Here is a 25,280-nt window from a genome sequence, read left to right as displayed (position 1 = left end):
ACCCAGCGGCCATGGCCCACGGGCGCAGCCGCTCCGCGGCATGTGGGATCCTCCCGGACCGGGGCACGAACCCACGTCCCCCGCATCGGCAGGCGGACTCCCAACCACTGCGCCACCAGGGAAGCCCTGAATTTTTAATAGTTGGAAAATAAAAACTATGGTATAATCCATACAGTATAATACTATGCAGTCCTTAAATTCTTTTCAAAGACTACTTGATCACATTTAAAATATTCTAAATAAATTGTAAAGTGAAAATAGCAGAATAAAAAAATGGATATAATATTATCCTAATCTTGACTAAAAATATCTATAAATATAGATTTTAAAATTTTAAAGAAATACACTAAATTATAACTAGTAGTTATCACTAGCTGGTAGGGTTTTAGCTCATTTTTTTTATTTGATTCTTTATACTTCTCTGTATTTCTAAAATTTTCTTTAATAAATTTATCTGATTTTATTAAGACAAACAACAGAAGATACTATAAAAGTCTATGGTTTAAGCCTTTGACCCTTCTATTAGGATAAACAAATAATAAAATAGGGATAAAGGTTCATGCTCCAGGATGTTTGTTGAATTGCTATTTAGCAAAAAATTGGAAATGTCTAAATTACCAACAAATTGGAAATGATTAAATTATGGTGCATCCATATGCAGCTAGTAAATGTTTCCAAAGAGTGAAATACAGAAAGTGCTCGTGTAAAATAAAAAGGAAGATACTGAATCATGTGTACAATGTGATTTCAATTATGTTTTTAAAAAATGAAAGATTGAAGGTGGCCAAAATTTTAGCAGATTATAGGTGGTTTTAATTTTAGTTTTTCTACTTTCTATGTTTTCTGAATTGTCTATACTGAGCATGTATATTACTTTATAATCAAAAATACATTATTTAAGTATTTTGAAAATATGTAGAGTACAATGAAAAGAAAGTGGATGATTAAGGAGGAAAAAAAAGATCTGGGATCACAGCTAGGGGAAATATGCTGAGGAATTAATAAAATGAAAATTATTATTAAACAAAAAGTTGAATTTTATGTAACAGGGCAAGAAGCCTGTTTAGTTTTGTCTTCCAGCAGTGCTCACTAATCTAGCAGTAAAATTAGGGGAAGTAGCTGTAATCATCTAGGATGAGGAGTGTTTGGCAAAGGGTCAGGGCATCTGTGTTGCTGGTCTACCTCCACAGAGAATGTGAAGATTTTTTATAAACTGTAAAGTTGTTAACAGATAGCAGGGGTAGTTTTTATCTATCCCCATGGCCACTGTCCTATTTAAGCCCTCGTTATTCTTACTTAAACTTACTGACTGCTTTTCCTGCCCCGACTCTCTTTCCAAACCATCTTTTACATTATTGCCCAGCATTCTCTTTCTAAAGCCCCAGTCAGATTGTGTTACTTTTCCTTTTCAGAAACCTGTGTTGGCTCTCCATCACCTTAGAATGTCTGAATTTTTAAGCCACAAATCCAAGGCTCTTTATGATCTGGTCTCAAAGTACCTTTCTACCCTAATCCCCTGGTTTATCTCCATATACGTTTTTCTCCATCCTCATCATCCTACCTACCCTTCCCTAAATATGCAAGGCTTAGCTAACATTCCATATTTCTGCTCAAGTGACATCCTCTAAAACATTTGAGGAACAACCTCTGGACTTAGTTAGATTACTTGTACCTTTGCTTTGGTTCTGCTGTTTACAGGTGGCTGCGTGACTTTTAATATGTTATTTTGACCTCTTTGATTCTCAGGTTTTTTGCTTAATTTCTTCATCCTCATAATGGTAATACCTACCTCACAGGGTCGTTAGGATTCATTCAGATAATGAATACAAAAGCATGTTGTAAACTAAATGCACGGCACATGTGTATGGCATTATTTTCTACCTACCTCTACCTGTCAGGATGCTTTTGACTTCAAATAATAGAAATCCAACTGAAAATGGCTTAACAATGAGGAAGCCAGTCTGGAGGTAAGGCGGCTCTAGGGTTGCTTAATTCAGCAGCTCAGTAGTGTCATCAGGAACACAAGGTCCTTCCGTCCTCTTGCTTTGCTGTTCTTTATCTGTTGTTCTCCTGGGCTTGGTGCCCTCATGGTAGTAAGATGACTACTACTGTCTTAGGTGTCACATGCAGACAACAATGTTCAGAAGCAGGAAAGAGGAAGGTCCCTTTAGTATACCCCTTTTTAAGAGTGAGGAAATCTTTCTAGAAGCCTCCCCTATCACCTCATCCCCCAGATGGACTTGCCCTCATGTCTGTTTGATGAAAATTATAACATATGCCCATGCCTAAACCAGTCATCACTGGAAAGGGGAGTGAGCTCATCTTAATTAGCTTAGACCAATCGTGATCACCCCCTGGTGCTGGCTCCCACCTCTCCTAAAGGAAGAGATGCTCAAAAAGGACAAAGTGGGGGCTCTGTTAGGGAGGGAAAGATTGTGGTAGCACGATGTCTTCAGGGATGATCCTGGTTTATTAGGACAAGGAGGTGAGGAAGTAATAAGTAGTAGATTCAGCATAAAGGGGAGTCAGCTTTTAGTGGATCAAGATTTCAATCAGGCATCGTATAAAATGAGAGAATAAATGGGGTGCGAAGAGTATGAAGCTTTTGTTTTTCTAGTTTTAACATTTGTTTTCATGTCTAAATAGGTATGCAGTGGAGCTGATGAAGACCCAGATGATAAAAATGCACCATTTCGACAACGGCCGTTTTGCAAATATAAAGGACATACTGCTGATCTCCTTGATCTTTCATGGTCTAAAGTAAGTAATCCTTTTTTTTTTTTTTTTGGCTGCGTTGGGTCTTTGTTTCTGTGCACGGGCTTTCTCTAGTTGCGGCGAGCAGGGGCTACTCTTCGTTGTGGTGCATGGGCCTCTCTTGTTGCAGAGCACAGGCTCTAGGCGCACAGGCTTCAGTAGTTGCAGCATGTGGACTTAGTAGTTGTGGCACACAGGCTTAGTTGCTCCGCGGCATGTGGGATCTTCCCGGACCAGGGATCGAACACACGTCCCCTGCATTGGCAGGTGGTTTCTTAACCACTGCACCATCATAGAAGTCCTAAAGTAAGAAATTCTTATTTGAATTTTGTATTCTATGTAACTATTTTAGGATAAAAGCAAATGTTTTATTTGTATGATTGTCACAGTCAGGTGTTTGAATGTCTGTATATACTTTGTGGGAGTTACAAATTAATCAAAGTTAAAAAAGAGAAATGTCAGATTAGGCTAATAAAATGTTTATATTACTTAACAGCTTCTATCTGGATCTGTCTATATACTTGTATTTGCTTCTTTTATAAAATAGTTTTGCAAAGTAACTATCCTCAGCAAAATGGATATGACTTCAGCTACAAAGGTGAAGTCTGACCTATCTAATCAAGACTGTTTTGGGGATAATCTGCTACATTCATGAAATTATTAATTTAGGTTTAATAATTATATTCTGCAGATCAATGGTAAGTCTTCATTTTGTAATTTTTTTTTCCTTAGAGCAAAATTTTAGAAGTAGAGGGGCTATTTTGCCACCGATCAAATATCTTAGAAGTTTGCAAAATTTTTAAGAGGTATTTTTAATTTTATTTAAGGTGTTTGAAGCATGAAGCAAAGCATGAAGCAGTTTTTGGAATTTTTGTATGATTCCTTATACTTTCTTTGTATTAACATTTGTCAGTAATCAAAATCTAAAATATATTAAGAATTTGTGGGGGAAAGTAATATTTAAAAGCTTTAAATTGAGAAAAGTCATCTGAGTTAACAAAATACTAGCAAGGATACCAGTGACGCCCATATATTTTAACTATATCACAAAGATATCACTGGTATATATTGGCAAGTCAGCCTTTCCCTGAGCTCCAGCTTTGAATCACTCCATTTTTGAATTATGCTCGTATCACATTTGTTTAGATATTATGGATGCATTTCATAACGTTTTTCTCTAACCTCCTGGAACAAGCTTGGGCCTCACCTGGTAGTCTGGTTTTAAATTGAGCCCCAGTTGTATCTTTATACTCTCTCCCCACCCTGTGTGAAATCTGAGTTGTCGGAAGATGGAAATTTAAAGTGTCCTTAATCTGATAATCGTATTCATCTAGAATAAAAAGTACAAAGCACCTTATTGGGAACCCTGCACTCATTTTACTTTCTTAAAGCAAACCAATATTTTTTGTAAAATGTAACACCAACTGAAGATATTAATCCTCCATTGATGACTGTATCAGTCAGTGTTCTCCAGAGTAACAGAACCAACAGGAAATACATACATAGGAGGTTTATTTTAAGGAATTGGCTCACACAGTTGTGGGGGCAGGCAAATTTGAAATTTGTAGGGCAGGCATTGAAAACTCAGTTTTTTTGGGGTTTTTTCCCAGCTTTATCGAGATGTAATTAAAACATTGTGTAAGTTTAAGGTGTACACAGTGATGATTTGATATACTTACATATTGGGAAATGATTACTACAATAAGGGTAATTAACACATTCATCACCATAAATAGTTACCTTTTTTTTGTGGTGAGAACATTTAAGATCTACTCTCTTAGCAACTTGCAAGTGTATAATACAGCGTTGTTAACTCTAGTCACCTTGTTGTACATTCATGCTGGAGTCTTAAGGCAGAATTTCTTCTCCAGGAAACCTCAGTTTTTGTTCTTAATGCCTTCATCTGTCTCTGTGCTCTTTTCTTAAACTTTCTTTTTTACTTAAGTGTTTATCTATGTACATTTCTACATCTTATTGGCAACAAGATTCTAAGCCCCTCAAGAGTAGGGATCAGCTCTTACTTCACTGTTGTTTCTCTTGAGTATCTAGCACAGTTGATGTTTATAGTGGGTTTTCTGTTTGTTGAAGACTTATTTTGTGCCACGTAATAAGAATTACCTTGTTAATACTGAAAATAACAATGCTGTGAGGTAGTTGATATTCCATACTGTGGATTAGAAGACTGGCCTCTGACCCATCCAAGATCACAAAACTAGTTATGGGTAGAACTTAGATCTGAATCTAATTTTTTTGACTTGTAAGATCATGCTTGGTTCAAGAACGCTATTTAATTTCATTTATTTAATAAGTATTTATTTTTGGATTGGGTTGTTTGCTTTTTTAATATTGAGCTGCGTGAGCTGTTTATATATTTTGGAGATTAATCCTTTGTTGATTCGTTTGCAAATATTTTCTCCCATTCTGAGGGTTGTCTTTTCGTCTTGCTTATACTTTCCTTTGCTGTGCAAAATCTTTTAAGTTTCATTAGGTTCCATTTCTTTAGTTTTGTTTTAATTTTCATTTCTCTAGGAGGTGGATCAAAAAAGATCTTGCTGTGATTTATGTCAAAGAGTGTTCTTCCTATGTTTTCCTCTAAGAGTTTTATACTGTCTGGCCTTACATTTAGGTCTTTAATCCATTTTGAGTTTATTTTTTTGTATGGTATTAGGGAGTGTTCTAATTTCATTCTTTTACATGTAGATGTCCAGTTTTCCCAGCACCACTTATTGAAGAGGCTTTCTTTTCTCCACTGTGTATTCTTGCATCCTTTATCCAACATAAGGTGACCATATGTGCGTGGGTTTCTCTCTGGGCTTTCTATTCTGTTTCATTGATCCATATTTCTTTTTTTGTGCCAGTACCATACTGTCTTGATGACTGTAGCTTTGTAGTATAGTCTGAAGTCCGGGAGCCTGATTCCTCCAGCTCCGTTTTCTTTCTCAAGATTGCTTTGGCTATTTGAGGTCTTTTATGTTTCCACACAAATGGTGAAAATTTTTTTTCTAGTTCTGTGAAAAATGCCATTGGTAATTTGATAGGTATTGCACTGAATCTGTAGATTGCTTTGGGTAGTATAGTCATTTTCACAATATTGATTCTTCCAATCCAAGAACATGGTATATCTCTCCATCTGTTGGTAACATCTTTAATTTCTTTCATCAGTGTCTTATAGCTTTCTGCATACAGGTCTTTTGTCTCCTTAGGTAGGTTTATTCCTAGGTATTTTATTCTTTTTGTTGCAATGGTAAATGGGAGTATTTCCTTAATTTCTCTTTTAGATTTTTCATCATTAGTGTATAGGAATGCCAGAGATTTCTGTGCATTAATTTTGTATCCTGCTACTTTACCAAATTCATTGATTAGCTCTAGTAGTTTTCTGGTGGCATCTTTAGGATTCTCTACGTATAGTATCATGTCATCTGCAAACAGTGACAGTTTTACTTCTTCTTTTCCAATTTGTATTCCTTTTATTTCTTTTTCTTCTCTGATTGCCGTGGCTAGGACTTCCAAAACTATGTTGAATAATAGTGGTGAGAGTGGACATCCTTGTCTTGTTCCCGATCTTAGAGGAAATGGTTTCAGTTTTTCACCATTGAGAATGATGTTTGCTGTGGGTTTATCGTATATGGCCTTTATTATGTTGAGGTAGGTTCCCTGTATGCCCACTTTCTGGAGAGTTTTTATCATAAATGGGTGTTGAATTTTGTCACAAGCTTTTTCTGCATCTGTTGAGATGATCATATGGTTTTTATTCTTCAATTTGTTAATATGGTGTATCACATTGATTGGTTTGCGTATATTGAAGAATCCTTCCATCCCTGGGATAAATCCCACTTGGTCATGGTATATGATCCTTTTAATGTGTTGTTGGATTCTGTTTGCTAGTATTTTGTTGAGGATTTTTGCATCTATATTCATCAGTGATATTGGTCTGTAATTTTCTTTTTTTGTAGTATCTCTGTCTGGTTTTGTTATCAGGGTGATGGTGGCCTCATAGAATGAGTTTGGGAGTGTTCCTTCCTCTGCAACTTTTTGGAAGAGTTTGAGAAGAATGGCTGTTAACTCTTCTCTAAATGTTTGATAGAATTTGCCTGTGAAGCCATCTGGTCCTGGGCTTTTGTTTGTTGGAAGATTTTTAATCATGGTTTCAATTTCAGTGCTTGTGATTGGTCTGTTCATATTTTCTATTTCTTCCTGGTTCAATCTTGGAAGGTTATACCTTTCTAAGAATTTGTCCATTTCTTCCAGGTTGTCCATTTTATTGGCACAGAGTTGCTTGTAGTAGTCTCTTAGGATGCTTTGTATTTCTGTGGTGTCCGTTGTAACTTCTCCTTTTTCATTTCTAATTTTAATGATTTGAGTCCTCTCCCTCTTTTTCTTGATGAGTCTGGCTAATGGTTTATCAATTTTGTTTATCTTCTCAAAGAACCAGCTTTTCATTTTATTGATCTTTCCTATTGTTTTCTTCATTTCTATTTCATCTATCTCTTCTCTGATCTTTATGATTTCTTTCCTTCTACTAACTTTGGGTTTTGTTTGTTCTTCTTTCTCTAGTTCATTTAGGTGTAAGGTTAGATTGTTTATTTGAGATGTTTGTTGTTTCTTGAGGTAGGATTGTATTGCTATAAACTTCCCTCTTAGAACTGCTTTTGCTGCATCCCATAGGTTTTGGATCGTTGTGTTTTCATTGTCATTTGTCTCTAGGTATTTTTTTATTTCCTCTTTGATTTCTTCAGTGATCTCTTGGTTATTTAGTAACGTGTTGTTTAGCCTCCATGTGTTTGTCTTTATTACGCTTTTTTCCCTGTAATTGATTTCTAGTCTCATATCATGGTGGTCAGAAAAGATGCTTGGTATGATTTCAGTTTTCTTAAATTTAGTGAGGCTTGATTTGTGACCTGCGATGTGATCAATCCTGGAGAATGTTCCATGCACACTTGAGAAGAAAGTGTAATCTGCTGTTTTTGGAAGGAATGTTTGGATGATCTGTCCATTGGTGTAAGTGAGGTGTTAAAGTCCCCCACTATTATTGTGTTACTGTCGATTTCCTCTTTTATAGCTGTTAGCAGTTGCCTTATGTATTGAGGTGCTCCTATGTTGGGTGCATGTTTGTTTGTTTTTGTTTTTTTTTTGCAGTACGCAGGCCTTTCACTCTTGTGGCCTCTCCCATTGCAGAGCACAGGCTCCGGATGTGCAGGCTCAGCGGCCATGGCTCACGGGCCTAGCCGCTCTGCGGCATGTGGTATCTTCCCGGACCAGGGCACGAACCCGTGTCCCCTGCATCGGCAGGTGGACTCTCAACCACTGCGCCACCAGGGAAGCCCCATGTATTTTTATAATTGTTATATCTTCTTCTTGGATTGATCTGTTGACCATTATGTAGTGTCCTTCCTTGTCTTTTGTAACATTCTTTATTTTAAAGTCTATTTTATCTGATGTGAGTATTGCTACTCCAGCTTTCTTTTAATTTCCATTTGTATGAAATATTTTTTTCCATCCCCTTACTTTCAGTCTGTATGTGTCCCTAGGTCTGAAGTGGGTCTCTTGTAGACAGCATATATATGGGTCTTGTTTTTGTATCCATTCAGCGAGCCTGAGTCTTTTGGTTGGAGCATTTAATCCATTCACGTTTAAGGTGATTATCGATATGTATGTTCCTATGACCATTTTCTTAATTGTTATGGGTTTGTTTTTGTAGGTCCTTTTCTTCTCTTGTGTTTCCCACTTAGAGAAGTTCCTTTAGCATTTGTTATAGAGCTGATTTGGTGGTGCTGAATTCTCTTAGCTTTTGCTTATCTGTAAAGCTTTTGATTTCTTCATCGAGTCTTAATGAGATCCTTGCCAGGTAGAGTAATCTTGGTTGTAGGTTTTTCCCTTTCATCACTTTAAATATGTCATGCCACCTCCTTCTGGCTTGTAGAGTTTCTGCAGAAAAATCAGCTGTTTACCTTATGGGAGTTCCCTTGTATGTTGTTTGTCGTTTTTCCCTTGCTGCTTTCAATAATTTTTCTTTGTCTTTGATTTTTGCCTGTTTGATTACTATGTGTCTTGGCGTGTTTCTCCTTGGGTTTATCCTGCCTGGGACTCTCTGTGCTTCCTGGACTTGGGTGGCTATTTCCTTTCCCATGTTAGAGAAGTTTTCGACTATAATCTCTTCATTTATTTTCTCGGGTCCTTTCTCTCTCTCTTCTCCTTCTGGGACCCGTTTAATACGAATGTTGTTGTGTTTAATGTTGTCCCAGAGGTCTCTTAGACTGTCTTCATTTCTTTTCATTCTTTTTTCTTTGTTCTTTTTCGCAGCAGTGAATTCTACTATTCTGTCTTCCAGGTCACTTATCCATTCTTCTGCCTCAGTTATTCTGCTATTGATTCCTTCTAGTGTAGTTTTCATTTCACTTATTGTATTGTTCATCTCTGTTTGTTTGTTCTTTAATTTTTCTAGGTCTTTCTTAAACATTTCTTGCATCTTCTCCATCTTTGCCTCCATTCTTTTTCTGAGGTCCTGGATCATCTTCGCTATCATTATTCTGAATTCTTTTTCTGGAAGGTTGCCTATCTCCACTTCATTTAGTTGTTTTTCTGGGGTTTTATCTTGTTCCTTCATCTGGTTCATAGCCCTCTGCCTTTTCGTCTTGTCTATCTTTCTGTGAATGTGTTTTTTGTTCCACAGGCTGCACGATTGTAGTTCTTCTTGCTTCTGCTGTCTGCCCTCTGGTGGGTTAGGTTATCTGAGAGGCTTGTGCAAGTTTCCTGATGGGAGGGACTGGTGGTGGGTAGAGCTGACTGTTGCTCTGGTGGGCAGAGCTCAGTAAAACTTTAATAGGCTTGTCTGTTGATGGGTGGGGCTGGGTTCCCTCCCTGTTGGTTGTTTGGCCTGAGGCGACCCAACACTGGGGTCTTTGGTGGGGCTAATGGCAGACTCTGGGAGGGCTCACGCCAAGGAGGACTTCCCAGAACTTCTGCTGCCAGTGTCCTTGTCCTCACGGTGAGACACAGCCACCCCCTGCCTTTGCAGGTGACCCTCCAACACTAGCAGGTAGGTCTGGTTCAGTCTCCTATGGGGTCTCTGCTCCTTCCCCTGGATCCTGATGTGCACACTACTTTGTGTGTGCCCTCCAAGAGTGGAGTCTCTGTCCCAGTCCTGTCAAAGTCCTGCAATCAAATCCCGCTAGCTTTCAAAGTCTGATTCTCTAGGAAATCCTCCTCCCATTGCCGGACCCCCAGCTTCAGAAGCCTGACATGGGGCTCAGAACCTTCACTCCAGTGGGTGGACTTCTGTGGTATAAGAGTTCTCCAGTTTGTGAGTCACGCACCCAGCAGTTATGGGATTTGATTTTATTGGGGTTTTTTTGGTTTTTTGTTTGTTTGCTTTGCGGTTCACGGGCCTCTCACTGCTGCGGGCCCCCCGCAGGCTCAGCGGCCATGGCTCACGGGCCAAGCCACTCCACGGCATGTGGGATCCTCCCGGACCGGGTCATGAACCCTCATTCCCCGCATTGGCAGGCGGACTCCCAACCACTGCACCACCAGGGAAGCCCCTGATTTTATTGTGATTGCACCCCTCCTACTGTCTCATTGTGGCTTCTCCTTTGTCTTTGGATGTGGGGTATCTTTTTTGGTGAGTTCCAGCGTCTTCCTGTTGATGATTGTTCAGCATTTAGTTGTGATTCCGGTGTTCTCGCGAGAGGGAGTGACATACAAAATCTGGTCTCGCGCCCCTGCACAGTGGCACGTCCGGCGCCTGGTAGGGCCGAGCACCTGGGAATCCTATCCCCTTATGTATCCATCTGGAAGCTTTTGACAGATAGATGTTTGGTTTATGGGTGATGGGCCATCATAATGCCTAAATCAGTTACACTACCCTCTTCTAGCTTTGAAAATTCTATTCTGAGACATTTGACAATTTCTATTCTCTAATTTGCTTGCCTAAGGTGTGACAGGTGCACAATAACTTTTCATTTCCATGCTGCATTATAGGATAATCTTTTTGAAGACATTTTAAGTGACAGTTAGGGAATTCATGTGAGTTAAAATTCACCAGTGTTATCAATGTGAAAATAACTGAAGTGATGATCAAATGAATAGATTCATAGCTAACTTCTAGTACACGCAGGCTCCAACAACCAAGGCACACTTTAGTCCTCTGTCGGCATCTGGCAGATTTCTTTCAACAGAAGTCATAAGATTCATCCTCATTTCAGAATAGGTAATGTGAAAAAGTCTTAGAATCAAAGAAATATGGTATTTAACTATTTGGGAAAAAAATGGGATTGTCCAAGTGAATTGGATATCTTTGTACTTTATGATGCTGCGTATAACAATAGTAATGACAAAACTCTTGAGATACCTAAAACTAAAAGTTCACTTTTATGGAGTAAGTATTTTTTTTATATGGTGATAAAATAATCAATGTCAATTTCTCCGTAGAACTACTTTCTGCTTTCTTCTTCAATGGATAAAACAGTCAGGCTATGGCACATTTCCAGAAGAGAATGCCTTTGCTGTTTTCAGCATATAGATTTTGTCACTGCCATAGCTTTCCATCCAAGAGTAAGTATTTACATGTTTTTTTGTTATACTATGAGGAAGGTGAGGGAACCAGGTTTCTCTGGAGGGTAATTGGACTACAGGAAAAAAATTATTAATATCCAATAGTTAAGAGCAACTTGATTTAGTGTTTCATTCTGCTTTAAAAATAAGAAAGGAAAAAAAAAATAAAAAAAATAAAAAATAAAAATAAGAAAGGAAATAAATATTGTGCTAATCTTCATTAGAAGAGCTGGAAATATTATAGTCTAAATATGACAGTGAAAAGTCATCCCAAATCTTTAATAAGACCTGCAGGGTATAAATAAAGAAATAAAATATCTTATTAAAGAGGAGAGAGGTTGGAGACAGTGGAAGAAGAAAAGACGGCAGGTAAATAAATGAGAAAGGGAAGCATATAGGCAGGAATAGTTGTAGGAGGGTCAGGAAGGGAAGAGACAAAGAGGAAAAGATTGAAAGAGGCAAAGACCAAAATTCATTACAAGATAGACTGAATTCCTATTTCAGGTCTGAAAACATTGTTAATCTTGAGATCCCTTCATACTCATTTTCAATGTAGAAAATCCTTTAATATCTTTCCTCTAGAAAGAATTTCATATGATTTCAACTAAAGGAGAAAAATCTACCATCATGGACTCCAGAGCTATCTTACGCCCTTATAGGATAGAGCCACCAAATGCATGAGGCTAGAGTAGTTTTAATTCTTTGCAGCTGTAAGCACAAGGGATGTCACGTGTTGGCACTGCTTCACTAGCTAGGTTGGAATAAGTGGAGGGCTTGAGCTGACCCTCGTTGACTTTCCCTCCACTACATTTGTGTATGATTACATTTCCAATCATGTCCTCATCTCTATGTGTTTAGTACCCATTGTCTTTTTAATGCAACCTTTCAATTATATTGACATTTCTTTCTCTCCTTCCCCAAATTAAGAGAGAAGAATGACTTTTTTCTCTCAATATAATTTCCCTCCCTGGGCAGGCTTATAACATAGGCAGTAATAATTCTGAACCCTTAGAGAAGATTTTATTAAGCACTTTTGAAAATTGAAAATGCTTAATCTATGTTAATACTGTATCAGTTTTGACCATCAAGCTTTCGAGGCTTCTTTCTAAATAATATCCCCATCCTGTCACCTAAGGGTGCAACAAAAGGGTAGATTTTACCCCTGTCAGCACCTGTGAGCAAAATCCCCCCACCTCTATTTTAACTATAATGTATCAAGATGGAAAGAGAGGGGTATTAGGTGGTAATAGTTATCTATGTAGTACTTTATTATTAAGGTTTCTGTTTAGTCAATAATTTTCCTATACTTTTATTTGGTTTTATTTTGGAAGCTGAAAAGCCTTATTTCTAAAAATTCTACTGACCTGGAGAATTTATGAGAGGGGCTAGGGAAGAGTGGGGTGGTGTTGACATTTTCCTAGGAAATATGACTCTATCAAATAATGTTACCTAGAAGAAACGAAGCAGAGTCATAAAAGAAATAGCAAAATGGAGATACACACACATGTACACACATGTATATATGTATGTAAATAAAATTCTGAGTTGTAAGACCAAGATGAAGTATTTTTATTTGTTCAGCACTTCTGCTGGTAGACATTGAGTTGAGCCTACTGTACCATAGCCATAAAAATGCCTATTCTATGAAGGTTATCCTTGACGGGCTTGAGAAGTGGGTAAGAATAATAATCTTGAGTGGAGAAGAAAATCTGTTTCTTGTTTTGGCATCCCAATTATTTTATTTTCTTTTTAATTCTTATGTTACCAGAAATTAGAGCAGCTTCATGGTAGGCTTGGTTTAGTTTAGAACAGGGTTTCTAAACCTTGGCACTAATGGCATTTGGGGTTGGATAATTCTTTTTCGTAGAGAGAGGAAAGGCTGTCCTGTGCATTGTAGGCTGTTTAGCAGCATTCCTGGCCTCTACCCACTAGATGTCAGTAGCGCCCCACCCTCTAAATTGTGACAATTCCAAACTGTCTCCAGACATTGCTAGATGTCTCCTGTGGGGCCAGGCTGCCCCCAGCTGAGAACCCCTGGTTTGAGATTGAGAATTTAAATAGTGAAGCAATTCTCTGCTGACAGGGTATCAGAGTTCCAAAACTTGACTGGTTCTGTGGGCTAACTGGCATTAGTTACTCTTTTATCCATCTGTTACATGTATCCCAAGGAAGGTATGGGCAAATGTACCATTTTAGGATAGTATTTCCCAAAGCATGTTCCTTGAATTGCTAGCCCTGCTAGATATCCCTACCTGACCCCCAAAAAAGTCGCCCGTTAAAGATTCAGAGTGCGTGTTAACTGAGAATCCTGTTTAACTTTGTGTAACCCAGAATTTCTCAAACTTATTTGACCACAGAACCCTTCTACACAATGTATACTCAAACACATTATCTATTAACATCTATACCTTGGGAAAAGCAGTTTAAGGGTATGATAAAGTGATTAGAATGTCATTCCTCCAAAATGAATACTGAGGTTTCTAATTGTTGTTATTTTTAGTGACTGAAATAATGCTTACTTTAATACTTTTAAAATGAAATCTATATATTTTAACATTATTTCTAATAGACTTAATGTATTGATTTGCTAATGAGTTTTTCTTCATGTGATAAAATGAAACCTTCCTCTTTCATCACATTTTTAGGATGACAGGTATTTTCTAAGTGGGTCATTGGATGGAAAGCTCCGCCTTTGGAACATACCTGACAAAAAAGTGGCTTTGTGGAATGAAGTAGATGGTCAAACAAAATTGATCACAGCTGCAAATTTCTGTCAGAATGGCAAATATGCAGTGATTGGGACATATGATGGCAGGTGTATTTTCTATGATACAGAGGTAAATGACTGTCTTGTATAAATTACATACTTGAATACATAGATACTTTTGTGGTTTGGAATAAGTTGGTGTATCCTGTCTGGGCTTTAACTGCCTTATCTGTAAATTGGGACAAATAATACCATGTTTGTCTGTGAGTTGGCTCAGATGATCTTTGAGTTTCTTTCTAATTCTGATCTTTTTAAATTGTGATTTTTTTTTTTTAGCATTTGAAATACCACACACAGATACATGTCCGATCTACCAGAGGGCGCAACAAGGTTGGAAGAAAAATTACTGGCATTGAACCTTTACCTGGAGAAAATAAGGTACTAGGTATTCAAAACCATCTGTCTCCACACTATATATAGACTCCTGAAAGTAAGTTCTTCATATCTTAGCTAAGAATATATTTCCTTTCCTATGGAATATTGCTTTTTCTAGTTTTGAGATATATTCTGTATGTGTCTAACACCCTTTTTTGGTTGTACCTTAGCACAGATTAAAAGATGGTATTTTTAACTTTTCCTTTGATTTGTTTTTAGATACTGGTAACTTCAAATGACTCCAGAATCAGACTATACGATCTTAGAGATTTGTCACTGTCCATGAAGTATAAGGGTTATGTCAACAGCAGCAGCCAGATCAAAGCAAGTTTCAGGTAAATTGACAATGAGGAATTCCCAAAAGGGATCAGAACATTTCTCCCCTACTCCCATTTTTCCATTGATCTATGGCTTATGTTTATATGGTGCTGTTAGTTACTTTGCAGTTTTACAACTGGTGTCTCATATTATCAGTCCTACTTACATTATCCAGCTGTTTGGTAGAGTTTGAATTGCCCCTGCTCTGTGGATGAAGAAACCAACACCCAGAAAATTAAGTAATTTGCCTAAAGTCACACTGGTAGTTGCAGAACCAGGATTAGAAGACCCAGCTCCAGAATTTGTGCTTTTGTACTTTCATGTATGCTTTCTAAGAGGAGATTTACCCCACCACCGCCCACCCCACCCATGGTCTTGATCCTTTTAGGTACAGAAGCTAATAAAGCATTTCGAGACCCTAAAGTACAGTGTCCTGTACTTACACCTTTGCATATCATTATTATTTGAACTGTTAGTTTGGGATCTGCAGGCTCTCCTGAAATACCTACCTTTTCTTCCTTTATAGCCCTCCTTATTTCAGCTCTTTTCTTACCAGTTCTCCTTTCTTCTTGAATTACCCAGTAATTTAATTGGTAAAGCATTCTGCTTCTCTCTTTTATCTCTTAAGTAGGCACTCATCCCAGTGTGGGTTAACCCAGCAGCAGTTACCTAGAGCTTCGATGAAAATACTAATGCCACTGGCCACCCATGTCAAACCTACACGTTCAGGACCTCTGGAGTGAGACTAGGAGTCTGTATTTCAACAAGTTCTCTTGGCTGTTTTCTTAGGTGTTTCGAACTAGGAAGCTCTGATAGAGGGAAACCTAAAAAAACCCACAACTTTGATTTTTTTTTTCTTTCTTCCCTAAATGTAGCCATGATTTTAGTTACCTCGTTAGTGGCTCAGAAGATAAGTATGTTTATATCTGGAGTACTTATCATGACTTAAGCAAGTTTACTTCAGTGAGGAGAGATCGTAATGACTTTTGGGAAGGTATTAAAGGTAAGTAAATGCATACTTTTATGTGTCTTATAAGTGAATAAAGTTAAAATGGAGATGTATTATAAGTAAATTTGTATAGGCTTTATTTCAGAGAGATAGTTTGGCAGTTTTAACTGCTTTCGCATTGTATTGGCTTTGTTTGATTTTTCTGTACCAAGGAAGAACATATACTTGTCTAAAATTTGAGAAGTCATGGAATCTCAGAACTTGTGTGTGGTTTTGGTGGGGTTTTTTTTTTAACATCTTTATTGGAGTATAATTGCTTTACAATGGTGTGTTACTTTCTGCTTTATAACAAAGTGAATCAGTTATACATATACATATGTTCCACTGGTGGTTTGATAGGGATTGCACTGAATCTGTAGATTGCTTTGGGTAGTATAGTCATTTTCACAATGTCGATTCTTCCAACCAAGAACATGGTATATCTCTCCATCTGTTTTGTATCATCTTTAATTTCTTTCATCAGTGTCTTATAGTTTTCTGCATACAGATCTTTTGTCTCCTTAGGTAGGTTTATTCCTAGGCATTTTATTCTTTTTGTTGCAGTGGTAAATGGGAGTGTTTCCTTAATTTCTCTTTCAGATTTCTCATCATTAGTGTATAAGAATGCCAGAGATTTCTGTGCATTAATTTTGTATCCTGCTACTTTACCAAATTCATTGATTAGCTCTAGTAGTTTTCTGGTAGTCTTTAGGATTCTCTATGTATAGTATCATGTCATCTGCAGACAGTGACAGCTTTACTTCTTCTTTTCCAATTTGGATTCCTTTTATTTCTTTTTCTTCTCTGATTGCCATGGCTAAAACTTCCAAAACTATGTTGAATAATAGTGGTGACAGTGGACAACCTTGTGTTGTTCCTGATCTTAGAGTAAATGGTTTCAGTTTTTCACCATTGAGAACGATGTTGCCTGTGGGTTTGTCACATATGGCCTTTATTATGTTGAGGTAAGTTCCCTCTATGCCTACTTTCTGGAGGGTTTTTATCATAAGTGGGTGTTGAATTTTGTCGAAAGATTTTTCTGCATTTATTGAGATGATCATATGGTTTTTCTCCTTCAGTTAATATGGTGTATCACATTGATTGATTTGTGTATATTGAAGAATCCTTGCATTCCTGGGATAAACCCCACTTGATCATGGTATATGATCCTTTTAATGTGCTATTGGATTCTGTTTGCTAGTATTTTGTTGAGGGTTTTTGCATCTATGTTCATCAGTGATATTGGCCTGTAGTTTTCTTTCTTTGTGTCATCTTTGTCTGGTTTTTGTATTAGGGTGATGGTGGCCTCGTAGAATGAGTTTGGGAGTGTTCCTCCCTCTGCTCTATTTTGGAAGAGTTTGAGAACGTTATGTGTTAGCTCTTCTTTAAATGTTTGATAGAATTCGCCTGTGAAGCCATCTGGTCCTGGGCTTTTGTTTGTTGGAAGATTTTTAATCACAGTCTCAATTTCAGTGCTTGTGATTGGTCTGTTTATATTTTCTGTTTCTTCCTGGTTCAGTCTCGGAAGGTTGTGCTTTTCTAAGAATTTGTCCATTTCTTCCAGGTTGTCCATTTTATTGGCATAGAGTTGCTTGTAGTAATCTCTCATGATCCTTTGTATTTCTCCAGTGTCAGTTGTTACTTCTCCTTTTTCATTTCTAATTCTGTTGATTTGAGTCTTCTCCTTTTCTTTCTTGATGAGTTTGGCTAAGGGTTTATCAGTTTTGTTTGGCTTCTCAGAGAACCAGGGTTTAGTTTTATTGATCTTTGCTGTTGTTTTCTTCAGTTCTTTTTCATTTCTTTCTGCTCTGATCTTTATGATTTCTTTTCTTCTGCTAACTTCGGGAGTTTTTTGTTCTTCTTTCTCTAATTGCTTTAGGTGTAAGGTTAGATTGTTTATTTGAGATATTTCTTGTTTCTTTTGGTAGTATTGTATTGCTCTAAACTTCCCTCTTAGAACTGCTTTTGCTGCATCCCATAGGTTTTGGGTCATCGTGTTTTCCTTGTCATTTGTTTGTAGTTATTTTTTGATTTCCTCTTTGGTTTCTTCTGTGACCTCTTGGTTATTAAGTAGTGTATTGTTTAGCTTCCATGGGTTTGTATTTTTTACAGATTTTTTCCTGTAATTGATATCTAGTCTCATAGCATTGTGGTCGGAAAAGATACTTGATACGATTTCAATTTTCTTAAATTTACCAAGGTTTGATTTGTGACCCAAGATATGGTCTATCCTGGAAAATGTTCCATGAGCAGTTGAGAAGAAAGTGAATTCTGTTGTTTTTGGATGGAATGTCCTATAAATATCAATGAAGTCCATCTTGTTTAATGTATCATTTAAAGCTTGTGTTTCCTTATTTATTTTCATTTTGGATGATTTGTCCACTGGTGAAAGTGGGGTGTTAAAATCCCCTACTATGATGGATTTGGTTTCTTTTAAGAAAATATTTTTGGGTTTTAAATAGTTCTTAGTTACTTATATGTTAGTTTTTAAAGGTACTTGCATATAACATACACTATTATGTTTTTTGAAGTATTATGCTTTTTGTCTTGATGTTTAGAATCAAGTTTATTAGTTGTCTTAAAGTAAATTTTTTTCCCCAGCCCATAATGCAGTTGTTACATCAGCCATCTTTGCTCCAAACCCAAGTTTGATGTTGTCTTTGGATGTGCAGTCTGAAAAATCAGAAGGGAACGATAAAGGTGAAGATGCTGAAGTTTTGGATAACATGCCCTCTGGTAGGTATTCATATTTTATTTGTCCTTCGTTTTCTCTAGTCAGCCTTTAATAGCCTCATTGACCTGTGGGTATTATGAGGTCTTCATGAGTATGAAGAATATTTCCTTTATGCAACATAATGGTTGTCAGATGTTCATTTCTGAACATTTTGGTAATATAGTTCTTGCAAGTTTTACTTCTTTTAAATTCACCTGGGAATTAAAACTGAAACTTTTGAAAGTTGGTAATTTTTTTTATGGACAACTATTCTCTTTAGAGAAATGCAAACCAGACATAAATACATACAAGATAAATTATCTGTCTCTGCTGCACTATAATCTCTGTGAGGACAAAGATTTTATGTGTTTTATTTATTGTTGTAGGGCCAGTGCCTAGCACAGTGCTTGCCTGCATATAGTAGGTGCTTAATAAACATTTACTGAATAAGTGAATTAAACCAAAATGAAAGCAGTGTCCTTTTCTAATTGCCACAAATTTACAGCTTCTCATAGATAACTATTTACAAGCCAGTAATTCTTGCCCTTTGCAGCAAATACTTTGAGAAGGAATAGTACTTTCAATTATATAAAATGCTCAGATTAGGAAGTAAAAAGAAACCGTCAAGTAGTATTGAGTGCCAATTATATAAAAATGGTCCCTCTTAATTCTTAAGAGTAAGGTAAAACCATGGAAACTTGGACCAGTTGTTAATGAAAACAAGTTTGTATTGTTAAAATCTATTGCAGAATATTTTATTAAATGTGTTTTCTCACTTTAGAGACTATAACCAGGCCTTGTAGAGAGTTATAAAGTCACAACAATAGATACAATGTAGTAAGAGTGCTTCTAAAAGTATTTGAATACTAAAAAGTTCTCAAGCATTTTTCTCATTTAATATCAAGTAATTTCCCTTGCGGCATTATTTGCACTATACACTGTACTAAATACACTATTTTTTCTGTCTGTGAAGAAAAATTTTGATAGCAAAGATGAACTTCAGTCTAGCACTTCTTTCTTTTATTTTTTAAATTTAAATATTTATTTATTTATTTATTCATTTGGTTGCGCTGAGTCTTACTTGTGGCAGGCAGGCTCCTTAGTTGTGGCATGTGGGATCTAGTTCCCTGACCAGGGATTGAACGCAGACCCTCTGCATTGGGAGCATGGAGTCTTATCCACTGTGCCACCAGCGAAGTCCCTAGCACTTCTTTTATTACCAGATTTAAAACTCAACCAACTCAGAATTATTACACCTTTACTAAATGCCTGTTTGGAAATTTCTTTTCATTTTCTTTTTTTTTTTTCTCACAGTCAAATCCTACTTCTCTCTTCTAAATTAAGTCATTTGGTTGGTTTTTTTTCCTTTTCTTTTCCCCCAATACCTTTTTACACTCTGCACATTTCCCCTACACATTGAACAGAAAATTCTAGCTTTTTAAACCATTTGAGGAAAAATGAAAAGTACCTTTTTTAAACTTCTCAAACTGCACCATATTAACATGGTTCAGTTATTACTTCACTGCGTCCTTTTTAAAGAGGCACAACTTTGGATCATACTCAGATTTGTGTTTGCTGTTTTGTACCTGTGTAGATATACTCTAAGAATAAACTCTTAAACTCGGGGTATGAGATCATAAAATATATCTGATTGCCCTCCTCTTTATTCTGACGTATTTGGCAACTTAAGCTTCAGTTTTCCTCATGTTTAAAATGGTGATAATACCTCGTTTATAAGGTTGTGATATGGGCAGAAGACCTCAATAGACATTTCTCCAAAGAAGACCTACAGATGGCCAACAGGCACATGAAAAGATGCTCCACATCGCTAATTATTAGAGAAATGCAAATCAAAACTACAGTGTACACACACACACACACACACACACACACACACACAGGAATATTGCTCAACCATAAAAAAGAATGAAATAATGTCATTTGCAGCAATGTGGATGGACCTAGCGATTATCATATTAAGTGAAGTAAGTCAGGGAAAGACAAATATATCACTTATATGTGGAATCTAAAAAATAGTACACATGAACGTATTTACAAAACAGAAACAAACTCACAGACATAGAAAACAAACTTATGGCTACCAATGAGGAAGGGGGGAGGGATAAATTAGGAGTATCTCCAAATCACTTTGCTGTACACCTGAAATTAACACTATTTTAAATCAACTATACTTCAATTAAAAAAAAAAGATACAGCTGACAACTAAAAAAAAAAAGACAAACCAAGGTTGTGAGAAGAATTAAAGATAACACATGTAAGGTGTCTAGCAAAATGCCTGGCATGTAATAGACATTATCATCTTCATTATATTGTATCTTATAAGGCATTTCTATATATATATATATATATATATATATATATATATGATGAATTATTTTCTTCTCTAGCCTTTCTGATATCCCTCAGTTGTTTGCTGCTGCTTCTGCTGCATAGCACTACTTTGAGATATACCAAAAGTGTGGTTAGGAATGTTCAGCAGTTTAGCATATGTTTTTAACAAATCTAAGTGAAACCATTTTGTCTAACTCATCCCGTACACAACTTCCCAGTTAAAGTTTGGATTATTTTCTTCCTTAGTAATCAGTCCTTCTTAAGCCCACAATTTTTGCCTATGCATAATAGTTAACACTGAATTTTGTTCATTAAATGTTTTTACCAGCAAATGTAAGTGGTAAGCGTTTTTGCCATTCAGCGTAGTAGCTACATGGTTCTTCAGTATGGACTGGAAAGGCAAAAGGATCTCTCAGCATTCACAGAGTGATCATTGTGCTTCATTTCATGGCAGTTCCAGTATGTCTGCTGTACAGTAAACCTTACTGTCAACCTCATTAGTGAACCCTGTTGGCAAAAGACTTGCCTAGCTGATCCCATCCTGCCAACATTCCAGTCCTGGGGCTGCATAACATGCTACCTCTTGTCGCGAAATGAAGAATTAGACAACTTAGAGGCCTTGGCTGTCTGGGAGTAAATCCAGGCATCCTGGCCCCAACGGACCATAATCTCTCCTTAGCTACCAGGAAAAGAGCAGCTAAGACAAGGTAAGTGGAAGTGAGCCTCAGAGAGGAGAGGTACAGGAGGATGAAAGGATCACAGGAGCAAGCCAGAAAAAAGAGACTGAAGGCTGGGAGAGGTTCTTCCACCCCAAAGGTAGAGGGTCATGGGCATGTGACAGTTGTGGCAGCAGGCTTCATATTCTTTTAAAATCAACTAAAAACTTTCTTTTATGCTTTTAAGGTATTATGAAGACAGATAACACAGAAGTTCTTCTCTCTGCTGACTTCACTGGAGCAATCAAAGTGTTTATTAACAAAAGGAAAAATGTATCTTAATTTGAAATGACATTTAAAATAAACATATCAGTAAGTTTCTATATGTATCAGAACTGAAAAAGAGTTATAGTGTTTCAGGCCAACATCCTTTTTTTAATTTTTATTGGAAGTTGTTCAAATATAATATATTTTTTGAGAGGCAACGTTAATGATCTAGTAAACCCGGGACTGATAGACTAGAAAGGAATGTAGCTAGAATAACATTGCCAAACATTAGGCTTTACGTTTTGTTATGTTTGTGTTATATAATTGTGAACATGCACAGGTTTCTGCATGAAAATATATTAATATATTAATCACATGTGTGTGCCTTTTGGTTACATGCACTAAATCTAACAGAGTTAAATTATTTCAGTGGCTCTTTTGGCCTCTTACTGAGGGGGAGTGTCTTGTTTCTAGCTTAAATAATTTCTTTTGCACAAAATTTCATTTTTAAGAGAAGTGGTATCTTTTGACTGAGTTAATATTTTTTAAATGTTATATAGGTTTTCAATAGGTCAACAACCATGTGTAAATGGTTTTTATAAATTTCTCAATTTGGGGACTTTTTTTGTGTGTGGTCTAAATTGTGGACTTAAGATTCTTTTTTTGTATGTGTGTATGTGTGTGTGTGTATATATATATATATATATATATATATATATATATATATATATATTCTTTTTTTTTTTTGCCACACTGGAGCACAATGTTTCCTATGTAAAGAATTCTTTTCATTCTTTATCCATGAGCACCAGGCTTTGCTCACTTAAAAAAATTAAGCCACATTAAGGAGTGAGTCTTCTTTTTTTACAATAATGTAAAAATGGACAGTTTACATTTTTTAAAGCATTGTAGTTTTAAAAATTAAGCTGTTTTGTGTTGTTGAATTTGAAAGCCTTTGTAAATATTGATATAATGTACCAATGAAATAACATCTGGGGTGATGAACCCTGATAATGTTGTTGATGGTTAGCATATGTTTCTGAAAATTAAATATGTATTATTAAAAGTTGGTGGCCAAAACTTGTTAAACATATGACTTTATTTTCAGATGATTTCGGTAAATTGAGAAATGTAAAAAAACCAAAATCTTGTTTTATAATTTGATTTTTAGCAAGCAGAGATCAAATTTTGGACCCCTAAATTATAATGCATTAGCTACATACCTTTAAGAAAAAAAGTTTTTAATTCTAGTTCTAAAATGAACACTGCTAACAGTTCATCTGTATGCTTATATGTTCTTTACTGCATTTGTTTTCAGTATATAGGTGAGAAGCTGGAGAGCCGTGATCACATCCTTATCAATCAGCATGGTCTTTTAAAAAAAATTTTATTTTATTTATTTATTTTTGGCTGTGTTGGGTCTTCGTTACTGCACATGGGCTTTCTCTAGTTGCGGTGAGCGGGGGCTACTCTTTGCTGCGGTGTGTGGGCTTCTCATTGCGGTGGCTTCTCTTGTTGCAGAGCGTGGGCTCTAGGTGCACGGGCTTCAGTAGTTGTTGCTCGCGGGCTCTAGAGCACAGGCTCAGTAGTTGTGGCGCACGGGCTTAGTTGCTCCGCGGCATGTGGGATCTTCCCGGACCAGGGCTCGAACCCGTGTCCCCTGCATTGGCAGGCGGATTCTTAACCACTGAGCCACCAGGGAAGCCCATCAGCATGGTCTTGAGGTGTCATGGATTTTCTAGTTCATTGCATATTATTTGCCTTGGTTTTACCCCTATGCTGCTTTCTTCCTCTTGCCAGTGCTTTGCTTTCTCCTTCCTCTCCTCTCACCTCCCTCACACTTCTCTCCCCACCTCTGCTCACTTTTCTGTCCTCTACCTGACAGACCGAGTTGTTATGCCATTGGTTTTTTAACCAGTCACTTTCGTAGTCTCAGGGTCTGGATGGCAGTGTGATTGGTCTAGTGTGTCAAAGAATTCAGTGTCTTCAACCCTCTTGGCTTTCACTGACTTCTGCCTGAGGCCTTGTAGTCTGCTGCGGTGCTAGATGTTTCAACTGCAGATAATCAGGGTGTTGCCAATATGAATATTTCCTGATAGGTTTTATGTGGTTTCTTGAACAAAAAGGCAAAAAATAGTTGGGATGCAAGCTTAAGAGAACAATACTGTCACTTCTAAATTTCGTTTTATAAATTGTTGGCTATCACTATATAAATACACTGCGAAGTTACAAGTCAGAAAGTGAGTTTGAAAAGGTAGCATGAAGATGTATACAAAGATGTATACAAAGAAAAATTGAACAATATTTTTCCCTAAAATGAATATTAGAAACTCACTGTAATAAGTTGTGTGGTATTATAAGAAGGAGCACAGAATTAGATAAACTTAGATTTGGTTTCCTCTGTTAGCACCTTCCTTCAGCAAGTTATTCTGTATTAATTTCCATGTCCTTATCTGTAGTACAAGAATATCTAATGGAAATTATAAAGATTTACTGAGAAATCGTGTATGTATAAAGCTTGGTACCTAGCCAGTAGGTGTACTCAACAAACACACATTTCTCACTGCTTCTCCCGAATCCCTGAGTACCCTCCTAGACCAAAAAAAAAAAAAGATGTGGAAGTGCTTTCTAGATATTGAGATTTCATGGACAAATAGTATTTTAGGGATTGACATAGGACACCAGCCTTTTTCTGCCAACTCAACACTTTTAAAAACTGCCACCATCTACTATCACCTCATCATAAAAGAGGGAACATTTTAATACTAAAAAAGTCACTAAGAAAAGTTAAGCACAATCTTATCTTAGAGCAACAAACAGTCTAAAGTGAATAAACCTAGCTTTTGAAAAAAGTAACCATATTACCTTATTTTCCCTTTTTCCTTTGGTGAAAATTTCATCACAGACTTGGTGTGGCTGCCTGAACAAATTTAAAACCACATTTCATTGAAAACTCTTTGAAGAGTCTTATCGAGCCTTCCCCTGCCTCCATCTTGGTTACCTTAATTGGAATTAAAATATGAATGACTCAACAGATTTAGCACGCCATTTTCTCTGGTCTTCAAATTATACAGCTGGGTAGTTGCTTTTTATTCTTTGAAATATATGTTTAACATTAATATATCCATCCCCAAAATTCTAGTTTCAGTTGTATAATTTTGAGAGCCAGCTCTCCTCACTGATACGAAAAAATCAAATTATCAGAATGTTTTTAAGTTATTTAATTATTATGGGGATTCAAGATAAAGTTTTCAAAAGAAAATCATTCCCAGTTTCACTGGTTTCTAGCTTCCTGCCTTCTTCATTAGCAGATGTTTATTGAACACCTACTATGTACAGACCACTGCTGGGAGTAGAAAAGAATAAGGCAGCAGCCATGTGCCAGAGGAGCTCACAGTCTGATGATGGAGAAGATGGCCACAGAAACAAGTAAGAGACTTGGAGCTATCTTGTGGCTGTGGCCCTAGAAATGCCCCTTCTCATCCTATCCCCTGTCTGTTCTACCCTTCCTAGTAACTCATGGCAGCCACTTGATTCTCA

At 36.9% G+C, this 25,280-nt stretch overlaps 1 protein-coding gene across 1 annotated transcript in view; it reads left to right on the top strand.

Moving 5' to 3' along the window:
* The window catches only part of WDR44 (WD repeat domain 44), an 80,927-nt gene extending 58,098 nt beyond the window's left edge, over nucleotides 1–22,829 (top strand). Inside the window, exons 13-20 of the mRNA XM_060138142.1 lie at nucleotides 2,647–2,760; nucleotides 11,182–11,304; nucleotides 13,950–14,141; nucleotides 14,348–14,449; nucleotides 14,666–14,781; nucleotides 15,640–15,767; nucleotides 18,354–18,488; nucleotides 21,721–22,829. Coding sequence (XP_059994125.1) covers nucleotides 2,647–2,760; nucleotides 11,182–11,304; nucleotides 13,950–14,141; nucleotides 14,348–14,449; nucleotides 14,666–14,781; nucleotides 15,640–15,767; nucleotides 18,354–18,488; nucleotides 21,721–21,815 — 1,005 coding nt within the window. The 3' untranslated portion in view covers nucleotides 21,816–22,829. The remainder of the gene's footprint in view (nucleotides 1–2,646; nucleotides 2,761–11,181; nucleotides 11,305–13,949; nucleotides 14,142–14,347; nucleotides 14,450–14,665; nucleotides 14,782–15,639; nucleotides 15,768–18,353; nucleotides 18,489–21,720) is intronic.
* The last annotated feature ends 2,451 nt before the right edge of the window (nucleotides 22,830–25,280 follow it).

The sequence above is a fragment of the Lagenorhynchus albirostris genome, chromosome X, assembly GCF_949774975.1.
Source record: "Lagenorhynchus albirostris chromosome X, mLagAlb1.1, whole genome shotgun sequence".
Lineage (NCBI taxonomy): Eukaryota > Metazoa > Chordata > Mammalia > Artiodactyla > Delphinidae > Lagenorhynchus > Lagenorhynchus albirostris.
Note: the sequence above shows the minus strand (reverse complement) of the source record. Positions and strands in the feature narration are given on the sequence as shown.